At 43.4% G+C, this 16501-nt stretch overlaps 1 protein-coding gene across 8 annotated transcripts in view; it reads left to right on the top strand.

Moving 5' to 3' along the window:
* LDB2 (LIM domain binding 2) overlaps positions 1-16132 on the top strand; it is a 235545-nt gene extending 219413 nt beyond the window's left edge. For 2 of the 8 annotated variants that reach the window (XM_044418508.1, XM_044418512.1), the window contains 3 exons: positions 3983-4106; positions 6943-7094; positions 13935-16132. In XM_044418508.1, coding sequence (XP_044274443.1) covers positions 3983-4106; positions 6943-7094; positions 13935-14165 — 507 coding nt within the window. In that variant the 3' untranslated portion in view covers positions 14166-16132. Of the gene's footprint in view, positions 1-3982; positions 4107-6942; positions 7095-9640; positions 9784-13934 lie in introns of all 8 variants that reach the window. The other 6 variants (XM_044418514.1, XM_044418515.1, XM_044418513.1 and 3 more) reach the window with 6 other exon arrangements.
* The last annotated feature ends 369 nt before the right edge of the window (positions 16133-16501 follow it).

Genomic DNA, 16501 nt, shown 5'->3' with positions numbered 1-16501 from the left:
ACTAAAATACACATTTAAAATGATGCAAAACATCTGCCTGGAAGCCTGGCCCATCACTGCATTTCTAGGTTGCAGTGGAGATAAGTTTCCTGTCTCATGAAGTGTTGCATGCTGCTTGGAGTATCCCTTCTTGGACCTTTGGCTAGCATCAAATGGAGTATGGTGCTTCCAGTATCTGATGTATTGTGCCTATCTGAAACATTTACCAGGGAATGTGAGCAGGAAGGTGTTACTGCCCTCAGGTCCAGCTTGCACACTCCCCAGGGAGGCCTACCTATTTTTAGCCATTGTGGTAACAGGTAGATCCTTGGTCTGAGCCACGTGTTCTCATGATAGCTTTAAGTCATAGCATTATATCAATATGAGAAGCTGGCATGCAGAAATCCATAAGGCGTAGTACCAGTACAGCAAACAGTAAAAAGAACAGCAACATTGGTCATAGTTCTAAATCTCAACTCTTCCTCCTTTAATACTGCTGGTTTAGCACACCTACCCTGTTCTCAGTCACATTCCTTCTTAAAGACAGAGATAGGATTTATTTGTTGGAGAGGGGGGGAGAGAGAGCGAGCGAGCGAGCCACTGTGGACTGTGGTGCGGTGTTTATGAGTATGGGACTGGGACTTGGGAGATCTGGCTTTTAGTTCCCCCGCCCCCTCAACCATGGAGCTCACTGGGTAACTTTGGGCTACTCACAGCCTCTTAGCCTAACCTAGTTCCAGGGTGGTTGCTATGAGGGTAACCTTGCAAGGAGGAGAATTATGTAAGCCACCTTGAGGAGAAAAGGTAGGATATAAATTAATAAACTAAGTAAAAAATGAAAATGTTTATATCCTGTTTTTCTCTTAGTTGGATAATTAATATATCTTACAGTTATAAGAAAAACCCAAAACATGATAAATCACCATACTACTAAAATACACTATAATCCCAAAACAAAAGTCAGGAAATATTTTAAAACTTTTTTTTAAGCATCAGGGCAAATTCAGTTTTTCATGCTGCCAAAAACTCTTTGGAGTATCAGTGCCTACACAGTATATCAAAAGCCCGAGGAGCAACACAGGTAATGGATTTCTCAGGGAAGAGTGTCCCAGAGTCCACGTACGATTACAGAGTAGACCCCGTCCTGTGCAAACCCACCCACCCCACCTTCTTTCAGATGGCAAGACCTCTCCTGAAGGCCTGAATGAACAGGGAGGTTCATAATGGAGGAAGCAGCCCCAAAGCTTTAGGTTGGTCTGCGGGATGGGTCGTCTTCTGTGGTGGTAGCTGCTCTGGAATTCTATGCCAAAGGATACCTGGCTCACCATGGCCTTTCTGTTTTGCACCAGTCTCCCCTCAAAATTTGGTAGGAGTCAGATGGGCATCTCAACCAGAATAGGGGTATAGACAGGATGTGCCCATGTAAACTACCTGTGCTGCAACGGGCAACAGGCTCTTCCATCCATGGTGCTGTTGACTTTAGTATGCCGCTTTTTAAAAACGGAATGGTCTGTGCTTTAATATTGTTTTTAAACATAATACAGTGACATCCAACAATGGAAACACTGCCTATAACTTTGATGGGGAGGGAAGAATATATATATTATGCATAAATAAATTAAATAACAGTTCTTTTTAAATAAATAAAATCTCAAGAAACAATTGCAGTTAAACCAGTTTACATTTGGAGCATAGATGCATGCCTTGTATTCATATAAAATTCAATTAACTAAGGAATTGTTCACATGTGCACTATGTGTGGTAATCTGAAACTGGTACCTTCCTTGTGTTCAACGGGATTCAGGACACAGAGCTCTAGTAAGGCTAGCAAATTCTAGGGCTGTTTTTCTTAACACAATGATTAAACAGAGAAATAAACATCAGGCTCTGTTGCTGTATCACTGAATCTCTCTAAAGCAAAAATCTGAAACCCTTACTTGAGCAAAACATCTGCGGAATTCCAGTAGAAAAAATGACAGAGTTTTTAGTGAGACTAGCAAACTGGGATTTTACACATCCTTAAGTTGTCACTAAGGATTTCCTTGAGGCAAAATGTTGATGTAAATTTTAGGTTTCTGCTTTGACACCTCATTTTAGGAATATGGATGGAAGTAACAACAACAGTTCAGTAAGAGAGAGATTCCTAATGTGCCTATCCATATGGACTGTTGTCACTGATGATAAACAAATGAAGTAGATGTTGGTTTATTTCAGGAACGTTCCTTCATTTCTGCAGGGGTTGCAGTTGATTCATTAAAATCTTGAGGCAAAGAAGGACTGATTAGAATCCCTCCTAGCCCTCTTCATGTGTTAGTACATTTTATGTGTGTGTGAGCACACACCAGGGCTGCACCGCTTACTTCAACTGCATGTGGGTGCCCCGTGAGATCCAGGAAGGAGTGGACATCTAAAATGAGCAGCCTATGCATGAAGCATGGCTGTTTCATGAAGCTGAGGCTCCGTCAACCCAGAAAGAGATACTTGTTTTGGAGGCAAAGAATGTCAGGGAAGATGGCTTCATAGGCAATATTTTAAGTAGGAAACTGATGCAGGAAAATGAAGAAGAGGAACTGGTCTAAGAAAAGGAACTGGAATCAAAAGAATATCATGAGACATTTTATAAAGCCAGCTTCTATAGAGTGACATTGGTAAAACCCAGGCCGCGAGGAAAAGGAGTAAGGTTGGTAGGTAGTATGAATCAAACCCTTTTCCAATTAAAGAACCGAGGAAAGTTGTCTGACGGCTAAAGAAAATGAAGTGTAGCAACAAGGGAATTATTACATTCCTGAAACCAGAAAACATTCCTGAAACCAGAAGGGAAACTGACAATAAGAGAATTTGAACAGATGAGAAATGGGAAAATAAGCAAGACAGCGATATGACCATAAGGCCAAATAGTAGTAATAGGAATGGAAAAAGGAAAGGCCCTTCAGAGTCAGAGAAGGGAGAGTATGGGAGAAGGAATGGGCAGATGGCAGGAGTGCAGAACACAGAAAACAGTAAGAATGCAAAATGGGAAGTGATGCTTTCAGAAGGCAAGTATTGCACACACACAAAAATGTTCACAAGCCTGTGAATTACAAAAGGTAAGATAAAACATTTTAATTGGAAGAAAATATGTCAGTCTAATGATACTAAATACCATTCTTCCGAACATTTCTTTGCATTCAGTGTACAACTGCTCAGCAAATTAACACTCATTACTGTGTAACTTAAGAAATTAAATTAAATTTCCCATACGGGAACCTGTCTGCTATGCACAGACTGCGCTGAGCTGCACTAAAATGTGTGTTGACTGGAAAATAAGCTGAGCTTCACCACCCCACGTCAAAGGAAGAAATAGCCCATTTATTTCTGAACCCAACTCATTTTTTCACTTGCCAACGCCCCACCTACTTCACATGCCAGCCTGGCCCTGTAGTGACATGCTTGGAGTGGTGGCAGCACCGTGGGGCAAGCCCCTGCCCCTCTGCTTTGTCTGGTCTGGCATGGTGCTCTGCAGTGCCCCGAGTGTCCACTGTGCCGGGGGACTCTCCTGGGGGATTCCAGCAGCTTGCCGCATTACACAGCGGTGCGAGAGGGGCCAAAGCGGTGCGAGAGGGGCCAAAGCGGTGGGTGTTCTCCTTCTCCCTGCTTGCTGTTTCTGGCAGAATCCTGACTCAGTAAACAAGGAAGGTGGAGAGGAGAGGGGCTTAGTTTGGGTGGCTCAGCTACTGGTTTGAAGGGGTAGAAAATCCACTCTTATCTGCTCAGGTTAAAATCTGAGCCAGAAAAGAGCTCAGAAATTGTAATGCTTACTGCATATTTGTATTTTTGAGTCCAGAAATGTGAGACCCAGCAACATAATTTGTTGAATTTCATAATCCCAATTCTGTTTACAGAGCCGAAAGACTGGAACCCATAGACTAAGGAAATGAACCGAATTTCAATTCAAACTAGAAATTTGCTTTTCCAGAAATGCTGTTTACCTTAAATGTATTTTCCTGTATTCTTCCTTTTGCAGTTGTGTGTAATATTGGAGCCAATGCAAGAGCTGATGTCAAGGCATAAAACGTATAATTTAAGTCCTCGAGACTGCCTGAAAACATGTTTGTTTCAAAAATGGCAGCGAATGGTGGCACCTCCAGGTATAGTTGGCCCTTGATACTTAACTTTCTGCAATTTGATTGTAAGGTGTTGAAAGAGAAAGCATTTAAAGGCTTAAAAATCACTGACGCATACTTAAAAAAGGAATAACATTGGAAAACTTAAGTAAATATATTTCAGGTATTTCTCAGTGGTGATCATGGAGGTAACTGCTGGAAGGGAGGGAATTATGTTTGGGCTGCTTTTTCTAGCAGTCGATCAGGCTCTGCTCCCATGACTCTGGCTCTGCTGATCTGGGCTTTTTGCTCTCTCCCTCTCTCCCTCCCTCCTGCACTCTTGTTCTTACTCTCCTTTCACACCAAGGAAAGCTAGATGCTGGCCTGCTCCTCCCCTCTGGTCAGAGCCTGCTTCCATCTGGATCCGATTAGCAAAGGCACAGAAGGGCAGGCAAGGCGGAACTGACCCATCCCAGCCCTTCCAGGCACTGTACCCCATTCTGCTTTCATGCTCCCACTGAGGCTGCAGTCACTACTGGCTGGGGTGGGGGCCTTTTGTCTGGCTTTCTGTTAGCTCTGCAGACCCCTGTTTCAAGTGTGGCAAAGTACAGGCTCTGTATAGCAACCCCAGAGAGTGTCTCAACCTGGCATATGTGAAACAGGACACTTTTCCTTGTAAGATCACACACGAAAGCTTCAGTAGAACATCCCCTCCCCCCACCCCAGGCACACAGTCAAGGCTTCTCTAAAATGGGCAGCTGTAGAAGAATATAGGAGATGTTTCCAAAATGTGCAGCATCCAGGGCTTCTGGAGAAGTATTCAGCAACTCCTTGGCAAAACAGTTGAGGTGGAAAGGTTTTGCTGGAGCTGTAAAGTTTGGAAACTGCTGCCTACGGTAGAGCCCTGGCAGCAGGCAGCGCAGTGTGCTGAGCCAGCCCCCAGCCTCCTGTCTGCCTGGCTGTCCCTGGTAATCCACGGCCACAGTCTCTCCTTGCTCCCTCCAGAGGAGAGAACCAGCCCAGGCTAGTCCACTGAGCGGCTGCTGGGCAGCAGGCACTTGAATCCGAGAGGGAAAACGGCCACTGTTGTGTTAATGCAGTAGAGTTCCCACACTAGAGGCACTATTGACATGGCTTGCCTTGCAAGGAGGCGGAGGGGGATGCTGTTTCCCCTATCCCAAGTGACATCTGGGGTTGTAACTTGAAGGGCTGTAGTGCATTTTGTGTTACGGGAGGGCTGCAGTTCACATGAGTTAGTAGGCATATTTGAGAACCGTGTACCCTTTTTTGGGAGTAGCCAAGCAGAATTTCACTGACTGGATCAATATTGGAAAAGTAATATATGTAGTGAAATAATTATTTCTGTAACCTCCAAGAATGACCCCCTTGGTTTTTCCCTTCTCCCCTGTAAGTCAAGCAAAGAAATAGTAAGTGGCACAGGGTCATCTTGTGAGTTTCATAGCTGAGGAAGCATTTGAACCCAGCTCCTCCTGGTCCTAGTCCAACATTTTGTTTGCCAGACCATGAGTAAGAAACCAGTTGTCCATGGCCAAAAAAACTCCGCATCAGGCTAGTCGTCTCCCACATCTGGCAGCAGGCGTTTGTCAGCCTCCAAACTTGGAGGTGTACAAGCATCCAATGCAAGATTCAAGACATGCCGGTGATCTCGCTGCTGCCGTCCTTCATGCCTGATGTGTTTTCTGAAAAGGTTGCTTTGGCAATGCAGTTTTAGTGCAAGGGAGGGGAAGGAAGGAGGCTGGGGTGCCAGTTGCAAAGGCCCCAGTCTCTTCCCCTCCCTGCCCCCAGCTCCCTCTTCCTCCCCTCTTACGGCCCAATTGCAACCTCAGGGGAGTGCAGCCAGTGTGGTTCCTTCTGCACTAACTGTAGCGGGGAGGGACACAGTCTCCAGAGTCTGAGCAGAGCCCTGGGGCTGGGAGAATCCCATGACCTCCAAGACCATGTTGCGACTCTTAAAAAAGAGTCCACTGAGGCAACTAGAAGGTTCTTTTAAGCCTAGTGGCCATGCTGGGGGAGGGAAAATTTCTGGGAAGAGCTAACATCTGGGGCAGGTATCTTGTGATACCATGCAATCAACCCCCCCCACACACACACACAGAGCCTTCACCTAAGTTCCCATGACCACCAATGGAAGCTTCTTCAAGGTGTAATTGTTGTGTATGGTTGGGACAGACAACAATTGGGGTATTGACAGTTTCTATGTATGTAAACCACTAATCCCAAATCCCCCCCATAAATCTTTGAAAGAGATTGCAGTGGGAATCCATGAGAGCTTTCTTTTAAAGTGACAGAAAGGTGAAGAGAGAGAATGAGCAGAAAAGAGGAAAAAGCCAATGAAAGAAGAGACAGAGAAAAAGAAGCCCTGATTACAGCCTGCCTGCTCTCCTCCGTGCGAGTCTGTGGCTCCTGTTGGCTCTGCTAGGGCAAAGTGAATGATTAGAATTGGCAGCACCATTGGGGAGGCTAAGCGTCCTCGCTGGCTCTGACTGTGGGTAGTCCAGTTTCCAGTGATGAGGCCCTCCTGGGGAACACTACAGGTCCCGGTAATCTCTCTCCTCCTGCTCTGGCCCATCATAGTGAGCATTGCTTTGAAAGCAGATGAGTGTTGGCTGCTGTCTTACTTGAGCTTGGGTTACAAATGGCCACCGCTCTCTGTAACTTTTGGCTTTCCACCTAATTAATTTAAATTCGCTTTTAGTTCCAGGTGATGGTCCACATATTTAGTGAGTTGATTCAGTACCATGTACACATCAGGAATTTTAAACTGGAGGGAAGGAGGAGAGAATGGTGGTTGTCGCTCTTGTCGTTCCTCTGCATGCATTCATAAGTGTAACTTGTTTTGCTTTCTGCATATCTACCACAGCAGAGCCTACAAGACAGCCGACAACCAAACGGAGGAAAAGGAAAAATTCAACTAGCAGCACTTCCAATAGCAGTGCCGGGAACAATGCAAACAGCACCAACAGCAAGAAAAAAGCAGCTGCTGCAAACCTGAGTCTTTCAAGTCAGGTACCTGTAAGTCTCGCTTTCCTTTTAGGTCTCCATATAAGACTGTGCTGTTACTCCTAATATATATAACAGGTCAGGATCCACACAGCCACAGTGGGCTTTCTGCATGTGCACGGGATCTTTTCAACTTCCTCTCCCCATCAGGAGGTTCTTGCCAAGCTGCATGTGGGTTTCCGAAGACTCAGGGCTTCTCTACACAAGGCATTCATTGTGCACACATTACACCTAGTTTGCAGGTGCTTCATTCCATGTTGCCATCCCTTTTCCTTGCCTCCCAAGCATTTCCACAGTTTTTTGTAAAGCAAGGAAAGTGGGGTTTAGGAACCGCAAAGAAAGGTTCATATGTTTTCATAGTTCTGCCGTACTGCATTGCCACCTTGTAGTTGTGTAATGGAACAGAAAGAAGGAGGGAGGGAGGGCAGGAGGGAGGGAGGGAGGACAGATGTCCCCTCACATAATGGAGCCAAGTGGAATCCCACAAAGAATCTGCAAGCAGAAGCCTCCATAGCATGGTGGCGTAAAGCCTTATGTAGAGAAGCCCTCAGTGGGAGCGAGGGGGGGGGTTGCTGAAAGCAATAGCTCTGCAGAGCTCCCACATGCACAATAGAAGTGTTTTAGCATCTGTGCACAGGATGGTGGGGGGGGGGTTCCTTGGACCCCAGCCAGAACCCCATTTTCAATCATGCCAAGAGACGCCCCCATCCATTGCTGTGTAAATGAAGAAATTAAAGACAATGAACAAACAATGCACATGCTGCAGGCAAGCACGCTGGGCTAGCAATGCAGTTAAATATTTGGGGTTCTGATCCAGTTCCTGATCCCAGTCCTTGCAGAGCATTTTTTTAGAGATTAGTGATTTGTACATGCCACACCCAGGACTGTGTGCTCTCTGCACTCAGGAGTAAAAAGTAGACTGAAATTCTTGCCCCAACAACTCAAATGCTACACTGAGCAAAGCTGAATTTTGTAGCCTGTGTTTACTACTACAGGGAGTGACAAGAAACTATGGGAGGCACTAATACTCCTAACCCCGGGGGGTTTCATTCAGCAGTGTGACATTTCACCAGGCAGTGCCCAAGCATTTTAAGCATAGCTTTGTAGCCACCATTGCTAGAACCTCACTTTAAAAAGTGAGAATTTCAGGAAAGGGTGTTGCTTGCATGCACTGCCCTGGAGTTACTCATTAGAATGTAACCAAGGGATTCCGTCTGGCCATGGATGCTTGCAAAGGTGCACTGACCCCCAAGAGGAGTCTGCGTATTCAAAAGTGCATTCCAAAGACCTGGGAAATAATTCAACTACAAGAGAAAGTATCTGTCTGCCCACCAGCCCATCTAGGAGCCCATGAAATGAATCTTAAGAATTTGTGCTTTTAAAAGCATCTAACTTCTTCCTAAGATAATTTAACTTCCCTGAAAAATACGTTATGGAAATTCTTAGAATGTGTTCATATCAACAATTGTGTTCAACACAGTGGGTGATATAAATCATGAATGACACAGATGGAAGTAAATTCTTTAGAGTTATACTGGGCTATAAAACGAAAATTATCCTGATACATTCTCCATTGTCCCATTGGTAAAGTTCTTGGCTTGTCCTTCATTTCTTCCTCAGTGTCCTGGTACTAGTCCTTATACATTTCCCATTACACTTGCCAATCATCCAGCCTTTTACTGTTCTGAGGGGAAAACAAATAGACAACCAGGATCATTGGCTGGAAAACTAATAAAATACAAAACGAGCCTCAAACTAGCTGCATCTAAGACCTGCCAGGTTGCATTCTTCTCTCCAGCAGGCTCTTGGGATTACAGGATGCTGTTTGGGTTATTTTTTTTAAGCACTGAACATTGCTTGGATCAGGACACTTGGTTTATCATCTACACACAAATATTATTGCTAAAAATAGAATGGAATGGAAACATAACGCTACCCATAATATTAATAAAATCTATTCTCTTAAGGATGCTGTGTTGATGCTTTTGGTATACATAAAGCATCGTATTTAAACTCTGTAACTAAACAGATTTCTTCTAAAGTAAACGCACACACATTCACACACGATGGTGGGGATAAGAGCCTGGACTGGCACAACTTGGGTTCCACCAAGATCATTGCAGCCCACCAGCCATGCATGGTTGCCTACCAAGGACTTGGCCACCTTTCTCTACCCATTTCTGCAGTCCGGGCAGGCAGCAAAAGTGGGAGATTTCGGCTGGGCTGTACATACTTACCTGAGAGTAAGCCGCACTGAATCATTTGGGCTTACTTCTTAGTAGGCATGTATAGGATGGCTCCGCTGCGTTAACATGCACAAGCAGTGGGCTGCATTCAGCTTGGTGTATTTCAAGTGGTACAGGCCTGCCTTATCCATGCCGATGTTTGAGATCACAGGCATTGCGTGTGATCTCAATATTGCTGAATCTAAGCATGAACTGAGCGAATGTAGCTGAATCTCACACTGTGCCATGACTAGCCCATAGCTGTGTATGTCCCCATGCAAAAGAAAACCTGGGGGTTTAATTCTTGGATTCTGCTTCTCACTCCATGAGCAGGAGCTAGGAGCACTCCAGAGCTGCAGCCTCAACCCTGGGAGGGATGGAGCCTTGTGTCATTCAACAACAGTGACCCCTACTGGCCAATTTAAGGAGAAGCATTGAGGGGCTCTAAAAGGAGTCACTTCCAGTCCTCCTCAGAGGTTGGTGGCTATTGCACGGGAACTAGTGAGTGGAGATGAATTGGTGTTTAATTGGCGGGTGTCTTTAGCATTCCTTTCTTAGAAGCAGGAGGTCCCATTGTGGGACAGAGCTAGTAGATATAATCCAAAGGAAGCTGTCCTTGAGTCCCATTGAAATCAATTGGGAAGGAGTTGCAATTCACTTTTATGCGGTTAATTTCAAATGGGGCTTGTGTGACTGATTTCTCTGGATCAGGACCAGCATGTTTTTCTTTCTCAAGGAATTGTTGATTGCCTGACATCTGGACTAAATGCTTAGAGGATTGGTGTCTTGTAGTTAAGTCTGTATAGTAACTCCTGTTCTGATGCCCAGATGCATAATTAGCTGTGGTATCACTTGCGAGCAGATAATATATGCTGACTCTCAGGGATAAGACCACAAACAACGTTCTGCCTTGGATTGTGGAAGAGGCTAGAATTAAGGGGGAGCTGTAATGAGAAAAGGGGGAATCTCCACTAAACTGTTTTAATAATCTTTTTGATGGGTCATTGAGGGCTCATTCATTTATTATGAAGAAATCTGGATGGTTTATTTCATGGTAGTGTGAATTCAGACATTCAATCAAAATGGTTAACTAGAGGTCTGAGTGGCTTTCACACTATGCTGTGCAGGTGGTCCTATGGCACACCTGTTGTTCCTTGCAAAGTGCAGTGGTAAAGCCCAACAGCAGTGCCACACACGGTTCTCACAAGCACTTGCATTCTGAGCCTATTGAAAATATATTTGCTATGAACATGCCGCATGGAAGAACCCCTAAGGAGGTAGATGAGCCCAGTTCTAAGTAACTGAGATAGCTTTTGTCAACCTTGAACATCTAAAGCTGCCACCAGACATGAGGCATATGGCTGTACCTTCTTAGTATTGCTTCCTTACACAGTGGGACTTAACCCAGGCCTTGAATTCAGCCATAGAAAAATATTCAGCAAAAGGACTCAGGCCTTTTATAAGTAGAGTACCACTATTGAAGAGGAACTGCAGTTTGTTTGCCAACAGGCAGCCACAACCAGCCCTGGCACTTCCAGTCAGGTTCAGAGGGTGTTGCTTCCAGAAAAGCCCCAGCGCTGCTCTTCTTAAGAATGCTCTAACTGCCACTTACCTCCCGAAGGAGAACCACTGTAGACATTCCCCATGTATCTCTGTACATGTCTACTCAGAAGTAAACCCCACTGAGTTCAGTGGGACTTACTCCCAGGTAAGTGTGTATAGGATCATGGCAACAGTTTTTGCATGGCAGAGGAAAAACCCTTTTCCTTCAGCTCATCTGTAAGGTGACATGAGGCGCAGGTACTGCATGCAGAGGGAACTAGTGGTGATGGCTTCGAGCATCAGACAAATTGATGGAGGTCACGCCTGTCAACCATGGCAACTAAATAAAGGCAGTGTTTCAGGCAAGATGGCACTGATTACCACTGCCAGAGTGGCAAGAGTGAAGGCCTGTCATGTTCAAACTGTGCTTGTGGGTTTCTGGAAGGCATCTGGTTGGAGCTGCTGGAAACAGATGCTGAACAATGGACATTTTGTCTGATTCAGGATGGTTTTTCCTAGGCGCATGACTTACGATTTATTATCCCCTCTATTTAAAAGGGCAAGGACAGTATGAATCAAGGGGCTTTTCATCTAGGCCTCTGCATGGAGAATCCCCATCGCAAATTATGCAATGCCTGCCTGTTCACTCCTCCATGAACTGTAGGCTGTTGCCACCAAGCTAGTTTTCCAAGGCAGGCCAGAGTCTTCCCTCTTAATAGAAGGACTTCTCGTGTCTTCACCATAACTAAACATGTGTTTAAATGTTTTCTCCTAACTCAGTCCCCTTAGATTTGTTACTTGGATTTCATGCTTCACTGTGAAATTCGTCTAAAATTCTAATGTTTCATTTAACTATTTTCATAGTTTTCATTAAACTATTCATTTAACAGTTTTCAGAGAGAAGAGTGAATGCCAAAACAACACACACTTCACCAATATGTGGGTAAAATTGTGTGTGGCATTAAGTGGGTCTTGGCAACTTGCCACTGGGGGACTTTCTCCCAAAGGAAATAGTACCTGCAGAGCAGGGATTTGCCTCAGGATTGCAGCACAGGGAGGGTTAAATTACCCTGCTGTGATCTCAAATATTTATCAGCCCCCTCCTGCACCTGATGTAGTTTACATTCTTAAAAATCGGCATGTTCGATGCAAAGTCACATTTAACATTATCTGATTTGGCCTCACCTGGTGCTGGTACATTCTTTTCCTCTGCACCTGCTCTTCCACACCATTAGAACTGTGGCAAGATGATTTTTGAATTAACTACACTGCATTTTTAGTTAGTTGTTTAGGGTTTTGTTGTTGTTGAAAATAGTTTGATAAGATTCGTTGAAAGCAAAGTTTCTGTATATTGAATACACGACACAAGATCCAAAAGAAAATATGCAGCACTTTCTGTCCCTATGCCAAAGAACTTGCATGTTCACTCTTTGCAATAGATGGAGAGGCACAGATAGCAGAGTGGTGAATTTGTCCAAATGAATATGTCTATAACTTACTGAATATGTCCATAACATGCTGAAGCCAGTTGGCTTCAACTGGAGATAGACTGTGGCATTCAGCCAAAAACTTACTGGAAAAATTGGGTTCTGAGGAGGTAAGAGGACTCCTCAGAAATGAATGGAGGAGGAATTCCTAGCATGAAGGGCAGCAAGGGTGAATGGATGGCATGCATTGTTGAGGAGTTGGAGGAAAGTCACAGATGCCATCAGAACTCTGGTTGGTTGCAACAGAGTATTCATAATTGTCTCACTAGTAACACATCCTTTTCAATATCCAGAGCTCTGCAGGGCTTTGTATGGCTTGTTTAATCCATGTATACAAATCCAGACATCAGCAGGCTACATTGTCCTGGAATGTGTCTTGAAGTCCTGCATGAAATCCTGAAATCAGTGGCTCTCCTTTAAGCAACCAGATCAAGGGAGTTCTCTGGTTTCCTGTCTGGCACTCTGTATATCCCCTGCTGGTTAAGGATCAGCAATCAACTAGTGATGAGTAGTTGTACTTGCCGTGCAGTGCTTGTCTTCATGAAAGGACTCTTTGCACTCACCGCAGCAATGGGACAGATCCTTCCCTTCTTGCCCTCTTCAGCTTTTGTCAACTCTCGCTTCATCCGTGTAATTATAATTAGCATTCTGTCTTCCTTTTATGCTACCAGCTGGACAGATTGGGCCTCTTACTGCACAGATTGGCAGCAGTGTTGCCTACACAGAGAGAGGTGACAAGCACCACGAAATAACAGATGGTAAATTCAGGGCTTGTTGGCAATCAGCAGTTTTTTGCTAATTACTTAATTAGTGATGCAAATTGTCAAATCAGCGTGAACATTGTTTTTATAAAAAAAACCCTTTCTACCTAAATTAATTACCATAATTAAGTGGCAAGATGTCAAGTGCGTTCGTTAGGGATAAGAAGTGCTGAGTTCTGTATTCTGGGGGCCCCTGCATTAAAAGTAGCATTTGTGAACTTCATTTCTTAACTACTAAAGCCAGTAGCAGGAGAAATAGACTATGAAGCAAAGAACCTAGGGCATGGTCAACTGGGGAACTCTTCAGGAGGACCATAGTGGCTCTTATTGGTTTCAAGGGGCTTGAGCAGGTGGGCGTTCCAATGCATTGTGACTTTAATCTGAATGTTACCCCTGCCATTTGTGTTGATACCTCGTGGTTTTGTTGCTTGAAAACAACATACTATATGAACCTGAAATGTTAATGCTTTGTAGAACTTGGAAAGGGTCCTTATATACACTACAACTGTTTAAAGTGGGATATCTGGGGTGGGGGTTAATACCTATGTTTCCATCTGCCTGGTCTGCATGTAGGCTTTCAGAATTAACAATATACAAAGTCAAATCTTAGCACAGATTTCCACTGACTAAAGAGAGCCACTCAGTTCCACCTTTGAACACGTCCATCACAAAGAGGGCAGAGTGGTGCACCATGTTAAGGCAGACTTGCATGGAAGAAGCATTCTGGGATACTTCTCATATGAAACAGAAGTCTGGTGAATCAGTAGTTATATAAAGAGGGATTTTGTTTGCTTTGTCACATCCTCCATGCATAACAAATGTTGGCTATTTTCACAGGATGTGATGGTAGTTGGAGAACCAACCCTAATGGGTGGAGAATTTGGTGACGAAGATGAACGGCTCATCACCAGGCTAGAGAACACACAGTATGATGCAGCAAATGGCATGGACGATGACGAAGACTTCAACAATTCACCTGCATTGGGAAACAACAGCCCATGGAATAGTAAACCTCCTGCTAACCAAGAGACCAAGACTGAAAACCCAACACCACAAGCTTCCCAATAAGTTATCTGAAGCCGTATCCACTGTTATTTATAACAGCAGGTCACAATTGCTATCCCACAGCATTCTTTACAAACAAAAAACAAAAACCAAAACCCTTCCCAATTTTCCACAGATATAGAACCTATTTCTAGATGTATAGCTATCATTTTTTAAGTTAGAAAAAATAATTTATAGCTTCCAGATAATTATCTTGGAAGCGCTTGCACATGACATGATACTGACGCTGACCTCAGTGAAAAGAACTGAATATGTAAGTAGCACCTCATGACAATAGCTAAATACTAACATTTCAGTGGAGGATTTTTCTCTGCTGTGACCCCCTTATCCTCTAAAGGCCATATCTTATAGACCATCAGTGCTCAGGATCTGCTGGCAATGTTTTTACCATGATGAATGACATATATTGTTTTTCAATTTGTTTCTGAGGTTTTTTGCTCTAGAGTCCAGTGTTTAAGATGCAATCTTATCACAATTAGACTGCTGCCTGGAGAATGCTTGGGATTGTAGGACTTTTCCCTGTCTAAACATGCATAGGATTATGCCCTTAATCTCTCCCCATGCAATTGTTTTCCACGGTTAGCTATTATAACAAGCAGGAAAGAAGGAGAGAAGTTCAAACTTTCAAACCCTGGTTTATTCTGAAGAAATGTTCTAGCCCAGCTTCCCCTTAACGTAGTGTCCTTTAGATGTGTTGCAGCTTATTTCCCATCATCCTTGACCAGCATGGTCCTAGTTACAGATGGTGGGAATGGTAGTCCAGCATATCCAGAGTGTGCCGGCTTGAGGAAGGCTACTGTAGCTCAACAGGTTTGGCATTAAAAACTTTCCTTAGGGGAGATTTCAAAGACATCTCTGTGAACTATGATTTGGTAACAGGGAGTATTAAAGTATGTTTTATGAAATGTAAACTATATTACAAATAGATTTATAGATATTACACATCCAATCACTTGCATATTGCTTATAGCAAACTACTATTCATAAAATTTTAAACACAACCCTTAAAAACCTAGCAAGACCAACAATTTTGCTGATTTATGATGGGTCAGAAAAGTGGTGTGTGCACAGAGCAGCTGCAGCATCTCATGTGGCTTCATTTAGAAAAAGAAAAAATTCCTGCTGTTTGACCGGAAGGGAGAAGAAGGGGGTCTGAATCCAGTGCCTTCTAAAAGAAAACTGGCAAAAAGTCAGATTTCTTTAACATGCTCTGGATTTGTACCTGTGGCTGCTGGATTGGAAGGGGAGGCCACTGGGAATCCCACTCTGGATAAGCTCATAGCTGGACAGGGCTTGTTCTTTTTTAGGTATCCCTGTGGAAGGGGCTTTGCCCCAGATACGCTGTGCAAAAACATTCCTTCTTAATACGCTGTTTCCTAGTGCAAGCTGAGGTTCTCTCCTGCCTTGCGACTTCAACTCATTGGTGCTGCCCTCCTTTTTTCCTCTTTGAGCCATTTCAAAAGACCACTGCTTTCTGTCTGACATCTGAGTCCCATTAATTGTTTTTCTTTTACTTATCAAAAGCACTGAAACAACTAAAATGTCTGTTTCATCAAAGACATGACAAATATTTTTATGTGGAGAAAGATGCCCAAGTCCCTATGAGAATTTATGCTTTGTAAAATTGCTGTTGATCTGAATTTTGAAAGCCATGTAATCCATTAATTTTGTGAGCAGTTTAAATACAGACTAATTTTTTTCTGTTTTTATTGTATCTTAAGTTTATTTTGCTGTTTCTTTTCTCACTATCATTCTTGTATGATACTTTTGTAAAGCCTCCAAACTAATTAATTTTTTGATTCCAGTATATTTATGTGAAACTTTATAAAATAAACTAATTTTGCATTTACATATTAATACGTTCAACTCATGATGTAAAAAAATACAGTGAGTCGGTGTGTTATGATACAACTGTATTTTATGTATGCTTTGCCAATACGTGTGCCAATAAACTGTGTTAACAGAAGTGATTTGTACATTTCCTTACTGAAAACATGAAAACTTATGAATATTTTATATGTGTGTATCACACACAAACAGAGATAGAAAGACCAATACTTTATAATACTTTAGCCATTTGATTATTTTTTAAAATATAATTTCTTCTAAAGAAGAAAATCAAAAGTTACTGTGAATGTGTGTGTAATTTACAACTCAGAAAGTATACACAAAATTACGTATGACAGCCTTCGCAACCTGGTGGCCTTCAGAGGCATTTGGACTACAACTTCAATAATTCCGTCCAACAGAGCCATTGACTGGGAATTTTGGGTGTTGCATCCAAATGTGTCCAGAAGGCACAAGGCTGGGGAAGCCCATTGTAGGGCATGAGCCAGCTC

Source organism: Varanus komodoensis, unplaced genomic scaffold (assembly GCF_004798865.1).
Source record: "Varanus komodoensis strain SLA01 unplaced genomic scaffold, ASM479886v1 scaffold9, whole genome shotgun sequence".
NCBI classification, from domain to species: domain Eukaryota; kingdom Metazoa; phylum Chordata; class Lepidosauria; order Squamata; family Varanidae; genus Varanus; species Varanus komodoensis.
Note: the sequence above shows the minus strand (reverse complement) of the source record. Positions and strands in the feature narration are given on the sequence as shown.